This window comes from Tamandua tetradactyla, chromosome 23 (genome assembly GCF_023851605.1).
Source record: "Tamandua tetradactyla isolate mTamTet1 chromosome 23, mTamTet1.pri, whole genome shotgun sequence".
NCBI classification, from domain to species: Eukaryota; Metazoa; Chordata; class Mammalia; order Pilosa; family Myrmecophagidae; genus Tamandua; species Tamandua tetradactyla.
Window position 1 is genome coordinate 55,915,356 of NC_135349.1, and position 19,887 is coordinate 55,935,242.

Below are 19,887 nucleotides of genomic sequence, written 5' to 3' on the forward strand. Positions count from 1 at the left end.
GGATAAATAAATACTAGAACCCAAAAGTGAAATGCAGCCAAGACTGCTCAGAGGGAATTCTAGTCAGGGGCTGCTTGCAAGCATCTGCTTCTCTGCTTCTGAGAGAATTCAGTGCTTCACAAGAGCACTTGATGGATTCTAATTTCCAAAGAATAGAAATATGATTGATGATCAAAACTAAAGTAGAAGTAGAAAGAAGTGAAGTTAAGGAACCTGGAGGAAGTCCTCCCCCATTTGCAGTGATGGTTTTTGCAACACAGAAAGTGCCTCTGAAAAGTGTGGGAACCCTAATGCTGTCATCTAAACCCGAGGGCAAACCCCCCCTACAGTCAGAAGGCACTTCCCCCAGCCCCATCCCACAGACGGAAGGTCGTTGGTACCGGAAGGAAACCACAGTGGCATCATGGCGTAGCACGGCTTCTCCCTGAGCACTTTCATGTAAAAGTAATCACAGACCACGAGCCACCTGGCCAACTCTAAAAGCTTAGTGTCCATTGAATTTATTACATAACATTACTCACTAGATGATGTTAGCAGAAATAGTTCAGTGTCTTAAATATGTCATTGCCATGTTTAAAAGCAATTATTTCTAGCACATGACTGGAGAGACATTCCAGTCACAGAAATGAAGTCCGGTGGGAGAAAGGGACCCCCTGAGTGTCCTCACCTGCGCGCCCTCGTGGGATGCGGTCCAGTCATTACTAGACATGGCAGCGTAACAGCAGATGCTCGGCCCATGAGTGCTTTGAAACCACTACCTGGAAACCTACCCAATGCTTCTCAAAGCTCGGCCCCAATTCACTGTCCATTCTAACTCAAGCCAACCCCCTGGAACACTTTGGGCTTCAGAGCCAGCCTGATGACCTGACACCCTGGGAGCTGGAAGCAGCAGACGCAGCTCTCATGAGAAGGGAAGGGGGTGGTGTGTGGAGGCGGCAGAGAGGGGCCAAGCCTTAGTGGGCTTCTGTGTTCCCCCCAGCTCTGGGTGTCACTGTCCTTATCAGTGAGGGTGGCAGTGGCAGGCCTCCAGGCAGTGGGGGTTTGGGAAGGTGGCCAGATGCATCCATGCACGATGGGCCGTGCTGTCACCAAAGCAGTTGTCATACCTGTGGAGCACAGCCGGGCACCTGGGTATAAACACGGTCACAGCCAGGCACCTGGGTATAAACACGGTCACAGCCGGGCACCTGGGTGTAAACACGGTCACGGCCGGGCACCTGGGGATAAATGTGGGGGCAGCTGGGAGCCTGGGTGTAAGTGTGGGCGCAGCCCGGGAGCCCAGTAGACATGGGGGGCAACCAGGAGCCTGGGTGTAGACTTGGGCACTGTCTGGACTCCTGGGTACTGGGGACCAAGCGTGGACCCTGACCAGATCCAAGCGGCTGTTTCTCCCACTGGGGAGCCTGGTCCGTTCTCCTCCTATAGAGAGGGAGGAACCCACTGGGAGCCGCGTGGCATCAGCGCAGCATTTTGTAGCCACCCAGAAAGAATTGGGCTGAAGGTAGGTTGATGGTTCTCGTTGGGAAAAAAGTGAGCCAACCTCACTGAATCCTCTTGTAAGCCAGTAGGCTTCCCTCTTTCTCTGCCAGTTGTTGGCCTGTCACAGACGGGCCATGGTTTCCAGAGGGTGTGAGAAGCATGGCTTTCTGGAGACGTCGCTGGGGGCGGGTGAGCCATTGTGAACCCCTCCCACCTGCTCTAAGGTTTCAGTCTGGCTTCCCTCAGCCTGGAGAAAGACAGGTAGAGGAACCTGAGCAGTTCTGAGACAGTGCTAAGAGGTTTGCATTTTATTTTAACTTAGAAAAATAATCGGGAGCAAAATGTACACAACGTGTGTTCTGTCACATGACCGTGACCGTCTGATATAGACTCCGATCCATGAGGGGAAGCGTGTGCTTGCGTCAAGGCGATCTCCTCCGGCCCACCCGGCCACAGTGGCGCAGGCGGGGTGGCCCTGGCGGTGCGGGTGGGTGGTCCCAGACAACGTGGCTGGTCTCGCCTTCCTCCTTCCACGGCAGAGTCCCAGCTCCATGCTGGACACACGGCGTGCATGGAGCTCTGCCAGGAGCCAGATGGCCCCATCTGCAGGCGTGGACTGCTGCGAACACGCACGGGCACCCCACAGGTGTGGCGTCGGAGCCCCTTCTGCCAGGTGCCCCTCAGCAGCACACAGTGCCCACTGGACCCGCCAGCTTCCAGACCAGCCCTGAGATGGACAGTCCCTGGAAGGGCCCCCTGCTCAGCACGGCGACTCCACGTAGTCATTGTCCAGCCCACGGCGAAGCCGCGCCGTCAGGGAGCGGCCGATGACGATGACCCGCGGTGCCAGGCAGTCTTCTCTCCTGTGGAGAACGTTCCATATGAGCAGGGCCGCGGCGAGGGTGGCCAGCAAGCAGGCGCCGATGTTCAGGTAGCAGGACCACGACAGGTGGGTGTAGGGGCCGACCCTGTAGAAGGCCACCAGCCCGATGACCAGGACGAAGCCTGCGGACGAGAGACCAGGGGGCTCAGAGGCCGGGAGGACTGCGCACGCTGGGCCGTGATGAAACCTCAGTTTCCTCCAGTCCTGACCCTCTGTCCCCACCCGAATGGGTCTCCGGGGGGCGGGATTGTGGCCTGGGTCTGGCCACGGTGCAGAGGGATATCTGGGCACTTGAGGACACGTCACTAAGGGAGTGTCCACTGGCACCACGACCCCAAGGTGGCTGTGTGAGACCCAGCTGACCGCGGCCCGCAGTCCTTGTGTCTGACCGCTGCCGGGCCGCCCTCTGCAGAGTCTGTGCGGGCGTCCCACGGCACCAGACTCCAGGATATTTGTTCAGTGTGACCTGCCTGCTGAGTTTCCCAAGTGCTCAGGAACGGAAAGCAAACTCAGATACTCTAAATCTTACCTGGAAACTACTCAAGCTGGTCATTAACTGAGTCCAAACTCCTGTTCAGAAGCATTTTCTCACTCTCCTTTTGTTTTTAGAGTAAATAGTGATTTTCTTTGAAAAGCCGGATGCCCAGAGTCTGTACACATTGGGGTGGAGGGGAAGGCGAGGCTGGGGCTGGGTGCGCGTTTCCTTTTTGTGCGTTTGGCCCCTCCCACTCCACACCGCTGCCCATCTCCCCGTGTCCCCTACTTTCTCCTGCTTATTCCCTTCCTCACCGGGCCCTTCACCTGAGGCCAGCCAAGGGTGGCAGAGCCGTGCCTAGCCCTGGGTGCACTGCCAGGCGCTGGGCCATACCTGACAGCACAGCACCCCTGCTCTTTTGGGTTTGAGCTTTGAAGAGCCTGTAGACTGGAGTGGGACTGCCTTAGTCCCTAACAGGGAAGCCAGGGTCTCGCAACCAGCATCTGTGGACTCTGCCAGGACACTGGCGGGACAGAGGAGGCAGCACTGGGAGAGCTGCATGTCTTATCTGGCTGATGTCCCTGGCTGCAGGTGTGGAGCTTCAGAAAAGCTGGGTCTGGACTACGGGCCCATTTCGCGCCCTTAACTCCCCTGAAGGTCTTCAAACCTATCAGCCAGCAGTGCTGGGGAACAGACGGAGCTGGGAGGAGGCTACAGGGACAACTGGAGCCGGGGTGGGGCGGACACCACACCAGGAGATGCTGCGACCTGGGGACCAGCTTCCCAGCCCCAACCCCGCTTCTTCCTGCCAGCAGCTCCTCTCTCTACCTGGGGCTGCTGCTGTGCTCGGGGGACCGAGTGTGACCCAGCTGTGAGGCCCAGGCTGAGCAGCCGCTTCCCCTGACAGTGATGAGCAGCTCGCCCTCAGTGAGTGCCCACGGACAGAGGAGAGAGGCTGGGTTTTCCTAAGTGCGCAGGCATCAGTATCTTGTCGTTATCGTACCTTCCGGCAGGAGAGTCAACCCAGTCATCTGTGCCGTTGTGAGTTAAACGGTGATGGTGAGGATTTCTGTACTCATGTCCCACAGTGCCTTCTGGTGCTCTTTATACATGGAAAGCCTCCAGTATCTCCCTTTCTGAACGCGTGTGAGGCCCTGCCGGAGGCCGTGGCATGTCTCTCTCCCCGGCTCGCACCCTCGTGTCAAGTAGAATACACGCGTCATAGTTTGTATTTCATTGGATGAAAACGAAAATGCTTTGTGTTTACCTGCTGCACTTCTGCTGGTGGATTGGGAATAGATGTGGTGGCTGATGGGTGATGCTTACAAAGTAGAAAAAGCGAAGGCTCCTCCTCCATCCTTGGCCGTGAAAACCGTTCATTCGGGGTCTAGCTGTTGCTGCCGTGGGGCCCGGGGCACCACGCCGTCAGCTGTCCCGGCGCCCTGTCTGGGCCCGCTGCTGTGCCTAGTGTGCAGACGCTAACTGGACGTTGAGGTGGGTTACTCGTTCTGCACAGACCGGTGCTGGCTTCTGCTCTGCTTTACTTCAACTCAGAACATTGGGACAGGAACAGTGCTCCTCTCCCAAGCATTAGAAAGTGAAAATCCTCCCTCCCCCGCCCCAGTGAGACACAGACAGCACACCGGAAAGAAGGCAACTTGCGGGGAGCTCCGGGGCCCTGAACGTGCTGGGATGGCGTCGTGGCACGCGTGCTGCAGGGGACCCTCGCCCAGCCGGGCAGAGCAGGCCTGGGTGACGCCATGACAACCATCCACCCACCTTAGGCCAACAGACAAGTTTACATGGGAAAGGAAATGGGGTGCCGTGGCTCTTCCGGAGGTTCCCGTGCCAAGGCTAAAGCACAAGGCAGCGTGGAGGGGCGGAGGACACGCCTGCGACAGACCCTCTTGGGCCTCTTGGCCGGCGCAGGCACGGCTCGGTCATGGGGCTCAGCACCCCCGGCCCTGCTGTGGGAATAAGCTGGCCTTTCACCTCCATGCGCAGAGCTGCAGGGGGACGGATGGCTGCAAACGTCAAGTTTCCCGTTCTGACTGCAACTTTGCTGTTAGGATTCCCTTCCTCCCCCATGCTGGTCCCTGAAGACTTCTCCCAGGAGCTGTCAGTGAGGGCGTCAGCTTGTGTGGACGCAAGTCCAGGGCGAAGTCTGCGTCCAGCACGTGGAGCCGCCCCTGCTGGGGCTGTTTCCACAGCACATGGCCCTTTTGCTGCGAGCCGGCCGCCGCGGGACCGCAGGGGACAGTTCAGCCTGCAGAGCCGCCCTTTTCCTCTGGCTTCCTTCCTGCTTGCTCCCAGGGCGCTGGTGCCTGTCCAGGGCCATCCTTCTGGACCGTTGTCAGATCCACACGCAGGTAGCACAGCCCAGAGGCCCTGAACTGGACCCCAGCCCTAAGGCGCCGCTTTCAGGGACACGGTGGCCAACAGGGGGTCTCCCCACGTGGCCACGCCTGCAGAGCTGAAACTTGGCACCTGTGCCTCGGACCCGGTGTGGCTGGCGTCAGAGGAGCATTTACAAAGCAGCGCACGACTGCTGCCCTTAGGACCCTCCGGGTTGGAATTTTCCATCTCTCATGCAGGCTGTCCGGCATTTTCCTCCAGAGGGGACGTCTGGTCCAGGGGTCAGTGCTGCCTGCTTTGAGGAAGGGACTTGGCACAGGGGGTCTTTGTGAAAGGAGAGCAGGTGAGAGCAGCACCTTCAGGGCACACAGCTGCTCCAGGACCTAGAGGCCCTGCCTGTAACCATCACCAGGACAGAGGAGGCCGTGACGCCAGGGCCAGCGTCGCACAGCGCCGGCTCTCCAGGCGTGGCGAGAGGCCTCAGGGGCTCAATAGGCAGCTGACCCTGTGCCTTTTTGAAGACCCAACTTGAACCTCGTAGGGAGCCTGGAATCGCTGTGTGTCATCGCCCTGAAAGTACAGTCGTGGGCCTGCCCGCCGGAGTCCCGGCCACTGCAGGAATCAGCAGCAGGCAGCAGGCGCACCTGCCGGAACCGGGGAGAACGCTCCCACCCGTGGGTGGACATGGGCAGAGCACTCCCAGGGCCATCAGGGCCCCTCCAGCTCCACACGAGCCTGGAGATGGCCCGAGCTCTGCACCGGAGAGTGGGAGAGGATGCTTAGGCAGAGGGCTTGCCATGAGGCACTCATCTAGCAGGACTTCAGCAACAGTTAAAAAGGCCAGCCAGCAACACTCCTGACAGCTGCGGCCCTGCCCCAGGGACGGTCCCTTCTGGCTTGCAGACCACCCGGGCCTCAGCTGAGGTGTGGCCCCAGGTCCTCCACGGGACCCACTGAGTCTCCCAGAGGTTCTCCCGGGCCCTGCAGAACTTGCTCCTTGGCTTCCTTGGATGCTGGAACTGGGCAGAGCGACCTTCTGGGGTCCCTGACTGTGCCCCTGGCTCGGGGCTTTCTCTGCCTCCAGATCTGGGAGCTACGGAGGGGAACGGAGCTGCTCAGGGAAGTGACGGGAGAGGCACCACGCAGGGGCGGTACTCGTGGGGGGGCGGGGGAGTGCCTGTTCCAGGCCTTTCACCAGTGGCATCCCTGGGCCGTCGGAACACAGCGGCGGGGGGCTTCTGCACCCCAGGATCACAGGCCTCACCCAGGAAGGGCTGCCGGCAGGTCCTCTTCCTCGTGCCCAGCCGACAGAGGAGCCCCTGATGTCTGCATGCGCCTGTCGCTGATGACAGCGCAAAGGAGGAAGGAGGTGGGAAGAAAGAGACCAAGGGAGCACTCGGGAGTGGGCCTTTGGGTTCTGGAGAGGCATGTCCTCGCCCAGGTCTGCTCCCCACTCACCCTGGGAGCTGACTGCCCGCGCTCAGGGCAGAGGGAGCCCACCTCGTGCCCAAAGCTGGGTCCTTCCTGCACACACCATCCCTGGGGACACACCGTCCCTGGCGCAGGGTAGGGTAAGAGGCAGAAGAGAGGAAGTCCCACAGAGAGGCTGGAAAGAGGCGGTGCTGGGTGTGCAGGCCTGGCGCACAGGTGGGCCGCGTGACACTGTCGCTGCCCTGGCTCTGACCTCAGACAGGGCCGGGCCACAGCTCCGAGACCTCTACAGAAGCAGGGCCACCTCGTCCCAAGCTCAGGACTTGTGCCTGGATGCATCTGTGGGATGAGTGAGCAAGCAAGAGAACCCGCCCCACCTCTGCATTCTGGATGCCCCCAGGTCCTCCTGTGCTGTTGCCCTCATGCTGGTGCCCAGACACCCTGGCCCCCTTGGCACACATTCCCCCCTCTGCCCCTCACACACCCGCCTCCCGCCTGAGCACCCGGGGCCCAGACCCGGCTTGCATAACAGGTAACAGCAGGCATTTCCTCCTCCTGCGGCGGGATATCCTGGCGCCCTCCAGTCTCTCCCTGGCTGCTTAAAACAGGCTGGAGCACAGGAAAAACCCTGGCTCTAAAATTAGCAGCGTGGTAGAAGAAAGGCCCATGGCGGCTCGCTGGGCTGTTTGTCAGTGCACATCTCAACGGGGCCAAGAGGCATTTCCTCCCCAGGCATAACAGCCCTGGTAGGCGGTGGCTGCGGGACGCTGCAGGAGGGTGGGCCATGGGCAGGCCGCGGGCAGCTGCCCAGCTCACTCCCTCGCCCTGCTTCTACCTGCCCTGGCCCGGCCTCCTCAGAGCTCGAGAGGAGGGGAGCCCAGAGCCCCCCAAAAGTCGCCCCCTCCTGGGACCGCTGCGGGACATCCTTTTAGCTAGCAGGGCTTTCCGTTTTTACAAAGTTCTTAAAAGAGCACGCTCTTGTCCTGAAGAGCCTGTGAGAAATGGGCGTCCGTGTCGGCACGCCAAAGCCTGGCAGCTCCAAATAGGCCTGAGGGTGGCTTCAAAATCCAAGGGCCGACCCCCATTTTCCCGCTGAGAGTGTTTTTCAGAAGCGAGAGCCCTTCCTTCCATCTCTTTTCAGCCACACGCTTCTCTTTAATCAGGTCCTTCCTCATGTCAGCAGAGCCTTCTGTGGCCTCCTTTAGGGACGGAAGCTGGGCTCGCCCCAGGACAGGAAGGGGGTCCCAGCCAGGCCAGGGAGATGCTCAGGCCAGGCTGGGCCGAGCGCAGATGCTGTTCCCTAGGGGGCAGCCCCACAGGAGATGCGCTCTGGCGGTAGTCGGCCACTCGCCCTGAGGGCGGCCACCCCTTCTGCAGCTGGGTGGGCCGAAGGGGAACCAGCCCAGGTGCCAGGCATCACGCTGTTCTCTCCAGGCCAGGCCCTGTGCTGGGCTGACACCCCATGTGGCGGAGGAGTGCGGGGAGGTGTGGCCCGGGACCCCACGTGGCCCTCGGACCCAGCCCCTGCCGGGGGGCTGTTCTCCCGCAGGATCAGGCCTGCTGACTGTAGGCTCCTCAAGGGGGTCACTGCAGTCTTCCCACCCCCTCCTCTTGGGGCCTGTCAGACCCCCAGCAGACTCTGGGACACGCCACCATTGTCGCAGGGGCCAGGCGGGTCACCATCTCCGTCTCAGTCTCCACAGAGCCCCCCGGCAGCAACTACCACCTCCCTGCTGCAAAACCCTTGAAAGGTGGCAGCATCCACGCACCCGCTGCATCTCTCCCTCTGAGTCGCCCCAGCAGCAGGCACTGGTACTGCCCAAGGTGTATGGCAGGCACCTGGCTCACTGTCCGTCCAGGCCTGGAAGCAGTGCTCGCCATGCTCCCTGCGCTCTTAGGGGGGCTCCAAGGAGATAGCATGAAGAGTCCTGTGTGTGTCCAGGGGGCGGGTGGGAGTGTCAGGGGAGTGTGTGCAAGTGTGCATGGGCATGAGCACATGAACCTAAGTGTGCTGTGTGGGCACACTGCCTACTCCCTCCCCAGCCCTGTGCAGCCCCTAAAGGGGGTCCAGCGGGGCCTGACCGCCTGCACTTGCCAGCGCTCGCCCGCCCGCACCCACACGCGCCTGTCTCCGCTGGACCTGCAGCTATCCTGAGGCCTCGCTCCGCCCGCAGGGTACTTACTTGCCAGCTGGAATGCAGCAGCCATGGCCTCCTCCCAGCACGGTGACTCGGGGGATGGCAGCGGCAGACCCGTCAGCCCCAGGACGAAAGTGAGCTGCCCGGCCGCCAGGGCCGCGGTGGCGACCAGGTTACAGGCGCGCATCATGTCGAACTGCACTGCAGGGGCGAGAGGGAGAGGGCGGCGGTGGGCGTGGCGGAGGGCAGCCTGGGGCGCCGCACCCCTCCCCGGGTCCCTCCATGGCACTGGGTGCTATGCCCTCTACCGGGGCTTCTCTAAAAGCCGAAACTGCGTGGGCACGGGCCCCGGCAGCCCCTCCTGGTGTCACCCCAGGAACTGAAGTCAGGACCCAGGCACATCCCCGAACCGTGGCCACCGCAGCCTGATGCATCACCCAAAGGCGCAAGCCACCCAGGAACGCTGTGGCCTGGAGCTCAGCCATAAGCCTCAGCATGGGCGCATTGCGAAGCACATGTCGCCTGAGAGAAGCCAGACACGCAGGCAGAGGCATGGGATGATTCCATTTGAAGGGAATGTCCAGGAGACACAGATGTTTCAGAGCAACAGAGTAGAGGGCAGGTCAGCCAGGGTGGAGGGCGGCTAATGGGACCAGGGTCTCCTTTTGGGGTGATGGACTCATCAGAGGCAGTGGCCAGCAGTGTCGCGCCCCTCCTAAACGCCCCTGGACTGTGCAACTTGAAAGGAGGGAGCTGGGCGGGCCACGCGGCTCAGTGGCAGAGTTCTCGCCTGCCATGCTGAAGACCCTAGGTTTGATTCCCGGTGCCTGCCCTTGCGAAAAAAAAAAAAGGAACCTATGTTACGTGAATTTCATCTTGAGAAAGGGGAAACGGGTTGTCAGGACTCACTTAAGATGGAGTCTCAGCTGATTTTTACATCATGAGAATACTTTCAGTGGCCTGGTTCTGACAGTCATCTAATCCTCTTTCTCCTTCCTAGACCCTTCCTCGGCAAATACCTTGAGATTGCAAGACGAGCTCTTTAAAAAGCTGTTCACATTTGCAGGGACTTACCTTTGTGATTCAGAACTTTCCAGTGTTACTTGAAACAAAATACAGGAATCAGCTAGATACTGAGGGCTCAAAGGGCTGCCGCCCTCCTTTCTAGCCTGACTTCTATGATCGTTGTGGAGCCTCGGAGCCTGTGAAGTTGACGTATGCGGGCGATACTGTTTCTTCATTCTGGGGTTCTGCATAAGATTTTATGTGGTTTCCCATGAGGGAAGTGAGACCTGCCCTGCTCCCTCTCGGGCGATCCATGCTGGCTGTGCCCTCCCTCTGCCTGTGCACGTGTCTGCTGCCCGCCTCGCCCCAGGGACCCAGGGGACCCGGCCGTGGGTGAGAGAGCAGAGGAAAAGGGGCAGGAGCACGCCTGAGGGACGCACTCAAGGCGCCAGGGACAGGACTCCGGGTGCAGCCAGGGCAGGGGCAGTGGGGGGAGCCCAGGGTCCATAAACCGAGGAGGCCACCCCCACCCGCTGGCTGTGAACAGCCCTGGGCCCACGAAGTGCCTGGGCTCCCTGCCTGCCTGCCAGGGCCGGCTCTTCCCTGCCCAGAGAGCGTGGGACACGCCTAAGCGGGAACAGAGCAGCCCAGAAAGACTGGCCCAGGTGGCGTGGGCACCCTGCCCACAGGCCCTCCCTGTTGGGCTCTTGGTGTGTGGAGTTGGGCTCGCGTGGGGAGGGGTGGCGCCAGCATCACAGACTGTCTTGGGGATGGGCCCTGGGTGCCACGGCTGCTGGTTTGCTTAGTATTTTTTTAATTATGACAAAACACACAAAAGCTGAAGTCTACCATTTTAACTATCCAAGTTCAGATGGCTGAACCACGTGGTTCAGAATCACACGCGTTAACCACATCCCGAAGGTGGTGCCAGCAGCATGCTTTCCAGAGCTCTCCCGCCACCCTGAATGGGCATTGAACCCACTAAGAACAACCGCCTCCCTGTACCCCAGCCCCGTCGCCTCTACACCGCTTGCTGTCTCCCTGGATTTGCCCCCGCGGGGCCTTCCACGTAGCTGGGTCCAGTGGCTGTCCTCTGCAGTCCACGCTGTCCCATGTGCGGCTCGGAGACGTGCACTGCGTGGACAAGCCACCTCTTGCTCGTCCGTGGGGCTGGGCGGGCGTGCGGGCCTGTTCCCAGAGAGCCTTGTCTGGACCTTCGGCCCTGGTCGAGACACTTGCAGGGGAGCCTGAGGCGGGCTGCGGTCACAGCACTCGCGGGGTGCGCTTTCCCCTTCGTGGGCTCAGAGGCGTGCGTTCAGCTAGCACTGCCAGCGTCGGCAGCATGGTAGGATCAGCCTAAAATCCAGCTGCAACCTGTATGCCGCTGAATCCCCGGCCCCCCGCCCTCTTGAGGTCTGGGCCGCGACACTGCACCATCCCATCTGCCCACCAGGCCCCCTCCTCTCTGCCAGGCCAGCACCTGGGCACGCTGTGGAGGCCTCGAGTGGCGGCAGAGGGTCTACAGGCCTCTCCCACGCCTTGTCCACACAGCTCAGGCCACCTCTGTCTCCTTTCCTGCCCTTTCCCCAACTCCAGTCCATCGCGTCTCAAAGTCCAGCTTTGGGGGGCTGCTCCCCTGTCCTCACCAGCTCTTCTTGGACCCAGAGCCAGGAGGCCAGGCCAGCACAAGGCAGTGGGGCATCCAGGAGTGTAGTGGGGGCCACCGGCAAGGTGAGGGCCCCGAAGGCCACAGCCCCACCCGGGCTCCTCCTGTGCCCACTGCGGACTAGGAGGGCTGTCACTCCAGCTTGACAGGGCTGGCACCCACGGCTACACAGTGGAGAAAGAGTTGCGAGCACCTTTGGCGGGGAGCACCTGCCTCCGGGCCCAGCAGTTTTGCTAGTGAGAGTGTCAGGCAGCTAAGGGGTGCAGGAGTGGGTCCAGGTGGACTCCACGTGGACATTGGGGCATCCCTGCCATCGTTGTGGGTGGAGAGGGGCCTCTGCCCTTGCGGGCTGGCCTGTGCCCGGGTGGGCTTCACACCCGTTAGCCGAGAGTGCCGTGTCTTAGTCTTTAACGCACCAGACAGCACAGGTGTGCGCATGAGTCCTTGGAAACCCGTCAGTGCCCCGTTACTGCAGATGCTGCCAGGCAAGGCTGTGGCAGGGATGCACAAGGCGGGCCCCGGAGAAGCATCCGTGTGGGCCTGAGGGGCAGGCAGGCCCTTGGCTGTGGGGAGGAGGAGGTGGAGCCGGCGAGGTGGCGCTGTCAGACCGGGGGGAGTATTCCTCCTCATGAGGCGGTGCGGAGGTGCTGTAAAGGACTCCCTGTGCCAAGCACACGGCAAGGGGCCCCAGGTCTGGGTGGACCTGGGTGCCGGGCTGCCCCCAGCCTCTGGCCCCTGTGCCGGGGCCTCCAGCTGCTCACCAGTTCTCAGGTGCCTGCGGCTCAGGGGTGTGCGGCCAGGGCGGCCAGGGTCTCTTGCGACGGCTCCTTCCCAGCGTGATGAGGGCCCGTGGCTCTCTTCCTGTCCTCAGGCTCGGCTTGCCGTGAGCTGTTGCCTCCCTTGTGTGGCCACACAGGCACTCTGCTCCTCTGCAGGGAGGAGCCCAATGGCCGAAGGGACCCAGGGTCAGCATGTCACGCGGGGGCCACAGCTCTGACCACAAGGGTCACAGATGTCCATCAGACATCCCCGCTTGGCCCAGAGGCAGGAAGCACCAGGTGGGAGACTCCTGCATCCAGGCCTGGCCTGTGTCCGCAAGGCTGTGGTGGGCAGTGACCCCCGGCCCAAGGCTCCCACAGCCCTGCCCTCCCGGTCCCTGGGCCCTGGCCCGGCCTTGGCCATCATCTGCCCCCACAAGCCTCCCTGCAGAGTCGAGGGCCACGTCCCCGTTTCCCACGCAAGACCAGGTCCTGCAGACCCACCCCTGCCTGGGAGCGAAGCCGCAGACGGGATCACCCTCCAGGGCCGTCCCAGCTGGCACTTGTTCTCTGAGGCATCCTGCATGCTTCCGCATGAGCCCAGAACCCTGGCCCGTAGCACCGTGACCTTTAAACGTGCAGAGGGGAGCACGGGATGGGGTACTGTGGTCTGACGTGTGCAGATGAAGCCTCAGGCCTGGACACCCCACCTGCTCAGGGTCTTCCCGGGTGGCCTCGGCTCGGGAACTCAGCCTCACGCCTGCACTGTGCTCAAGTGTACTGACCAGGCCGGCCGGCCCCAGAGCCAGGACACTCGGCAGCTGAATAGACAACCCCACATGCCCGGGAAGTCACAACCTCCACCATGAGGGCCACAGAGAGAAGTCAACAAAGTGGCACAAGCAGGGAATGCATGGGGGCCACCGTTGGCACTGCCGCCATCCTCGCCAGGCACGTCCCCTCCCCCGAGCAGGCGCTGGCCGCGGAGGAACGAGCTGCCGGGGTGTAGGCCCGTCAGGAGCGCGGACACAGCCGGCCCCAGGGACTTTCCTTGGCTCTGGCCTGTCTACCCAAGGCTTAAGCCCATGCCCACGTACCCTGCCTTCAGAACGCACAAACCAGGGAAGGCAGGGTCACGGGAGGAGACGCAGGGAAAATAAGCACTGGAAAGCCCTGGCCCCACGCTCCCCGGAAGCCCCCCCCCACCTCCTCACATGGGTAACTGCATGGGTAACGGCGGTGAAGAGGACACAGTCTCCCCACCACCAACTCCTCGGAAACGGGATGGGGGGAGCACTGAGGATGGGCCCCTGCCCCCCAGTGCCCACACTGTGCCTTGTTACTACCCACCAGGGGCTGGGGGCCGGGTTCTGCCTGAGCCCTGCAGGGGCCCCAGGGCCCCAGTCCTTGGGGAGCGGGTGATGTGTCTAGCGGGCCAGCCACCAGCAGGCAGGGGAGGGTCCAGAGGCGCCGGCCCATGGACGGGAGGGAGGGGTTGGACCACAAGGCTGTCCATGGGGCCAGCTGCCCAACCCCAGCGACTAGTGGGACGTGAGCCACAAGGAGGGAGGGACAGGCTAGGCTGAGAGGACAGGCCAGGCTGGGGTCCTGTGGGCTCACCCCCCAGCACTGCTCTGGGATTCACAGGCTAGCACTGGCATCAGGAGCACTACCATGAGGATGGAAGCCGCTGCAGCGAGGGGGCCGGGGCGTTGTGTGCTGATGCCTGGAGCCAGGCTCCATGGTACACAGGCCTAGGTCAGTGCCCCTGAGGGGCCCCGGGCGCCCCACAGACCCCTCTGAGCCTTGTTCTGTGCCCTGAAACGGGGCACACACACACACACACCCTCGGCCCCCCAGCTCCCACAGAACTGGTTCAGGTGTGGCATGTGCGTTTGAACGTGGCAGGGAACTGCCGTGTGTCTCCGTGGCCCACCCTCACACAGCACATGGCCCCTGAGCTGTGCAGCCAGGACCATCTGGGAAACTGTCTGAAAGGATTTAAGGATTTACAAAATTGCCCGGGCCTCGCGTTTTCTTGCAGGCATGTTCTGTCCTGGAGCGTGGGAACCCTGACACTCTGCACCATGGCTACCCATGCCTGGGGGCGACCCTCCCCGGACCCATCCTGGCTGTGATGGGGTCACCACCAGGGAGACCCCACACTTTAGGTTATGTGGGGACAGGTGACACACGGCTTCATATTTACCTCCCGCTTTCCTTCCCTGTCCTCGAACTGGAGGGCAATCCTAAAACCAAGCTCCTGGCTCTCGAAGCAGGCCTTGTGTCCTTCTGACAGGCCAGCTGCAGTCTGGGAGCGGTGGCCGTGCCCCTGGAGGAGGTGTCCATCACCTCTGACCGAAGCCAGCCCTCCCGCACCCCTCCACGCCACTCACAGCCCTTTACACCCACATCCACGAAGCTGTAACTCACCCAAAGAGGTGTAAACTGACCACTTATTTTACTGAGGGCACATTTCCACCCCAGGAAAACGCAGTTTCTCTGATGGGATGCGCACAGCTGCCCTTTAGTGATGGGTAGTGGAGAGAAGCCCCCACTACTGCCCAAGGCGGACTCTGCTGTAAAGGCCTGGGGGGCAGCTCTGGGCTGGGGCAGCTGCTTGCAGAGAGAAGCAGTGGGCAGGACACTCGGGCTCGCCAGTGTCTCCTGGGAGGCTCAGCCGCTCACCCTCCTGTCACCCCCAGCAGGCTCGGACGCAGCCCCCCCCCCCCAGCTCACCCCTTCACCACACACAGCACTGTGGGCCAGACAGCCCCAGCCCCCCAAGTACCAGTGTGGACCAGCAGACGTGGGTTCCTGGGTGTGTGTGGGTCTCTGTGTGGGTGCTGGAAAAGTGTCAGGAGTGGGTGTGGTGAGGGGCACATGGCCTGGGAGTGCTGAGACGGGCATCTCATGTTGCGTGTAAGTGACCACCCTCAGAAGGGAGACGGACAAGACCATGACAGCTACACGCAGCCTGGGACCCGGGCTGGGTCTAATCCTGGAGGAGAAAGGGCCCCCGGGGACGGGGTACCCCTGGGACAGCTGAGGAAGCGAGCGCATGCATGAATGTTCCACATGGATGTTGAGTTTCCTGAACTTGTTACCGTGCTTGATGCAGTTACATAAGTGCACGTCCTTGTTTTCAGGAAACGCATGCAGTGTTATGGGCTTGATGAATATGAGGTGTGCCCTCTGCTCTCAGTGTCCAAGGCTGCAAATAGGTAGACAGGACACGGAGGTGACAAGATAGAAATGTTGGCCAATCTGGGTGTCTGGGCAGGGACCACGCTGGAGGTCTCTGTATTGTGTCTCTATTAGTTCTATAATTGTCCTATAAGTTTGAAATCATTTCAAACTAAGATATTTTAGAACAAAAGCCACGAGAAAGGAGGAGCAGCAGACTCACATTTGACGGTGCCACGGGACTCCTGGAAGCCGGCTGCCTCGGAGCCCCAGCCCAGCGCCTCACACTCCTGCCCGGCCGCGGCGCCCGTGCCCCCGCGGCCCCTGTCTGCCAGCCAGCAGGCCTGCCACAGGCCCACGCTGCGCTCCCGCCCGTCCTCCAGGCTCTGGTACACCCAGTGGGGTGTGAAGGCTGCTGCGTTGTTGAGGATGAGAGAAACGAGGGCCGCCAGCACGGCTGTGGCCACGAGCTTCTGCACGGTCATCGCGGACCACCGGGCACCGTCGGTCAGTGATGAGAAGCTCCAGCAGCCGGGTCAACTGCTGTGCATCGAGGGGACAGGAGCAGGCGCTGGGGTTACGGCCTAGAGGACATCACCGCTCATTCTTGGTATCAGCGCGCGGACTCCAGGAGGCACACGGGACCCTCGGAGGCCGAAGGAAGTCTGGGCAGCAGCCCCGGGGCCCGTCTCACGGCTGTGCCTTACCCGCCTTCCTGCACCTGGGCCGGGACCAGGCCTGAGCTGAAACCGATGGCCGCGGGGCCCATCCCGCAAGGAGAGGCGGCCCCGGCAGGAATCCTGAGTCTGGCGCACGGGCACTCCCCAGGGCAGCAGCAGCAGAGGCGCGCGGGGCTCTTCTCTCTGCAGCGGCGGGAAAACAGAAAAGGGCTCAGGAGGCCGCCTGCAGGGGGTGGCCGGGACGCACGCGCTGCCCCCAGCTCTGGTGTCGTCGAGCCCAGGGAGGGGCCGGGCCCCGAGACTGGCCTAGAAGGAGCGGCACAGGGTCCAGCAGCCTCCTCCTGGGCCTGCGCCCCTCGCCCTCGTCATCCACGAGTGGCAGGTCCTGGGGAGCAGTGAGCCTGCTGCGGAGAGGTGTGCGCTCTTCCCCGTCTCTGCAGAGAGGAAATGGTTGTTTTCCAGGCTGTATTTGGTGAGCTGGAGGGCGTGGCCAACTGCAGCCAGCACGGCACTGCCACAGCCACCGGACGCTAACAGGATGTGTTTCCCGAGAGGAAGGGCTGGGGGCTTCTGAAGCCCTGTTCCCCGCTGCCTCTCTGCCGCCCTTCCCCACCCTCCTTTCCGAAAGGAAGGCCTAGGATGCTGGGAACAGACTGGCTGGCCTGGGTCGTGGGCACTGCCTGGGTCAGTAGCAGAAGCAGGTGCTGGTCCTGGGGCCAGCCACAGAGACCCCACTGACCAATCCTGCTTCAGGCACCGCGATACCCACCAAAGCAGGACTGGGCAGCCTCATGTGCCAGGCCTGCCCCTGCCACATCATCGGCCCGCCCACCCTCAAACACATGCCCCGACGTCGCCCGTCTCCAGGGACATTGCCTTGGGGAACCCAGGGGCCAGGTCCCGCCCTGAGCAGGCTCTGGCACATTGTGGGTCCTCAGGGGGTTCCCCAAGGGGCTGTGCCGTGTCTGGGGCATCTCCATCAGCCTTGCCTGGGCAGCAGCTAGGTCTCGCCTGCCTTTTCCCCGGAGGACACGGGGTGTAGGGCGTGTGAGTGCAGGAGCCCCCAGGGCTGCTGTCAGATGCAGGTGGAACCCCCAGTGCCGCTGAACTGGCGACTCAGATGAGTCCTCGCCACTTGACCCGATCCCAACAGAAGGCGAGGTCCCGGGCAATGCCATGGCCTCAGAGACAGGCCCACCCTCCTCACGGCAGCCTGTCCTAGGGCCCGGAGAGGATGCCCACCCACTGCACACGTGCTCAGGCCCACCGCGCCGTCCTGCCCCTCCCGCGTGCGGTCTCTGCCGGCCCCGCGAGGAAGAGGCAGACAAAACTCAGCAGGAAGCCAGAAGCATTCGGCAGCAGCACGTGAATAGTTTCGAGGACGGAGCTGCTAACCCCATCACGGGCTGTTCTAATCTGGGCACCGGCCCCACCAGTTGGCAGGGAGGAGGGCGTGGGGCTGGTCACCAACAGCTTGTGCAAAAGACAGGTCTTTCCGGAAAGCAGGGACCGTTTCCAGGCTGGATCCCGCTGCTGCCCATCTGCTGCTTATTTTAGTCTCTCCTCGGGCCTGATGAAGTGCAGATGTGAGCGTCTGTCCATGCACAGCCTCTGCGGACAGGAAGTCGCCAAAGCTCCATGGAGGCTGCAGGAGGGTGTCCGCTTGTGGGGCCTTCTGAGCCGCACAGACCCCAGAACTCCAGGCTGCGGCTAACACGGCGTTCTCAGCCAGTTCTTGGGGGAGACTTGGGGGCACAGTGGCTGGGAAGGCAGCGTGGGTTTGGGGGAGAGCAGCGAGCAGCCTGTGTCTGGCTGTTCAGACCTGCAGCCTGTGAGGCGGGAGATCCCCCCCAGGGGCACCCCCCCCAGGACCGTGTCCAGCTTCCACCCATCTGCCTGGCCAGTGGCTGCGCTGCCAGTGCTGGCGTCTCCGGGCCCCCTGTTTGGTCGGCCTGTGTGGCGGAGCTTTGACTCCCAGGCAGGAGGAGGGTGTGGAAACAGCAGACTGCACGCGGGTCTGCAGCACACAGCATGCAGGAGGTCAGGTCCCGGCCCCTCCCCACCTCCGCTACCCCAGAGCCCGCTTGCACATCACCCCCCGCCACAGGGGGACAGGCAGACAGTTCAGGGCCGCCATGTGGCCCCGCTGCCCAGCGCACATGGCGGCTCATCCCCACCTCTGCTACCCCAGGGTCCGCTTGCACATCACCCCCCGCCACAGGGGGACAGGCAGACAGTTCAGGGCCGCCATGTGGCCCCGCTGCCCAGCGCACATGGCGACTCATCCCCACGTTGCCCTGATGTCCAGCAGTTCTGGCTTTGGTAGACTGCAGACACGAGCCATTTTGTTTTTGTTTTTGTTTGTTTTAAACCACTTGCTTTTGAGACGACATGCCAGGAAGGGAAGCCCCGAGAGGGGAAGAGGCACTTGTGGCCTCGTAGCAGACAAGTCAGGGCAAACCTGGGGTTTGTTTCTCCACATCCCAGCCACATGATGTCTAGGGAGGAGGAGGACAAGACCTCCCACCCAAGGAGCGTTTTAGTGTCTACAAATCAGCCAGGCAGCCCCAGCAATGCGGCGAACCCAGTTGGCCTGAGGGGCGGCCGGCACACCCAGAGTACCCACTGGCCACCCAGCGCGGGGGTCTCCGGCAAGTGGATCTCACCTCCTGACACTCACAAGTGTGTTTAAAAGAGTGCAGTGAGGAGGGTAGCTGTGCTCACCCGCCAAGGGCCTGGAAGCAGGGGCCCCGCAGACCCGCTGCAGCTGGGGAGTGAGCACAGTCCCGTTTGAGATCCCGCGTTTGACCACCGGCCATGCCTCTGCCCCAGCTGACCTCTGCAGAGCCAGCAGCGTCGTGGGCACCCTTCTTGCCGCGTTGAGGCTGGTGTTGTAGGGCAGGGGCCCTCGGGGCAGGGTTGGGGCCGAGATAGCCGGCAGGGCCACTACAGACGAGCAGACAACTGCTGTAGACCTGGAAAGACAGTCTCATTTCCTGGTTTTATAAGGAAAGAGATGAAATGTGGGGGAGGTGAGTCCTCGCCTGACGGCCCGGCACCCTGAGCTAACTGCAGGTCCCGCACGTTCCCGCTCTGGGACTCTGGTTGCTTCTTCCCCAGGGGTGTAGCGCCAGGGCCCTGCCCTCCAGCATTCGGTGGGGGTTCGCGGGCATCTGCTGGGTCCACAGCTGCTCGGGACAACAAGCATTCTGTCCCCAGGAGTCTCGAGAAGGGAAATCGAGAGGGAGAAGGGATGGTTGTGCCGAGGCCAGCCGGCCCTCTGTAACAGCATCCAGCCCCACTGTCATGGGCGCGGCGGATTGTGTGCGCGCCTTGGCTCGGGCCAGGGAGAGGAACTGCTCCCAGGGCCCTGCAGGTGGGTGCCGTGGGGAGTTCCTGCTGACACACACAGGGGGGCCGGGCCCTGCTCCCCACTCAGTAGCACTTCCCGCCACTAGAAGCGAGGGGTCCGAGCAGGACCCAGGCTGTAGGGATCCGAGGTGGGGGCCACCCTGCACCCTGGGCTCGCTCACATGTAGCCCGCGGCCTGAGTGCAAACTGGCCTCGCAGCGCAGTGCCCCCCCACCCCAGACCTTCCCCTGCCCGTGAGACCCTGGGTGACCCCCAGTTCTGCACAGGTAGGGCCCATGGTGCTGTCACACTCACTGGTGGCTCAGAGGCGTCGTCCCCGCTGCGCTCCCCGGGCTTGGGCGGCCGGGCTGGGCCGTCGCTGCTGCCGGCAGGGCCTCCGCGGGCGCTGGAATGCAGGGGCGGGGCCTCCCCTCTGCTCCCGGGTCGCCCGCCCCGCCCCAGCCTCCCCCCACCCCAGGC

The 19,887-nt window shown here is 62.3% G+C and overlaps 2 protein-coding genes across 4 annotated transcripts in view; one reads left to right on the plus strand and one right to left on the minus strand.

The window, feature by feature from the left end:
• Window positions 1–19,887, plus strand: part of IFT140 (intraflagellar transport 140) — a 73,252-nt gene that overhangs the window by 41,136 nt on the left and 12,229 nt on the right. The window lies entirely within an intron of this gene.
• Window positions 1,154–19,802, minus strand: TMEM204 (transmembrane protein 204). 2 transcript variants are annotated; one of them, XM_077142261.1, is made up of 4 exons: window positions 19,723–19,802; window positions 15,600–16,239; window positions 8,807–8,962; window positions 1,154–2,484 (listed from the first exon to the last, which is right to left on the minus strand). In XM_077142261.1, exons 2-4 carry the CDS (start codon window positions 15,859–15,861, stop codon window positions 2,240–2,242), a joined length of 663 nt encoding a protein of 220 aa, XP_076998376.1. In that variant the 5' UTR covers window positions 15,862–16,239; window positions 19,723–19,802; the 3' UTR covers window positions 1,154–2,239. The 2 variants fall into 2 exon arrangements, with proteins under 2 accessions (XP_076998376.1, XP_076998375.1); XM_077142260.1 differs by lacking the exon at window positions 19,723–19,802 and adding an exon at window positions 16,363–16,901.

What these genes read in the sequence shown, in the direction of transcription:
- TMEM204 (XM_077142261.1), bottom strand. Translation starts at nt 15,861, where the DNA reads ATGACCGTGCAGAAGCTCGTGGCCACAGCCGTGCTGGCGGCCCTCGTT. An exon ending in GTCCCGTGGCACCGTCAAAT is followed by an intron (nt 8,963 to 15,599) that starts GTGAGTCTGCTG and finishes TCGCCCCTGCAG; the next exon opens with TGCAGTTCGACATGATGCGC. An exon ending in TGCTGCATTCCAGCTGGCAA is followed by an intron (nt 2,485 to 8,806) that starts GTAAGTACCCTG and finishes TCTCGTCCGCAG; the next exon opens with GCTTCGTCCTGGTCATCGGG.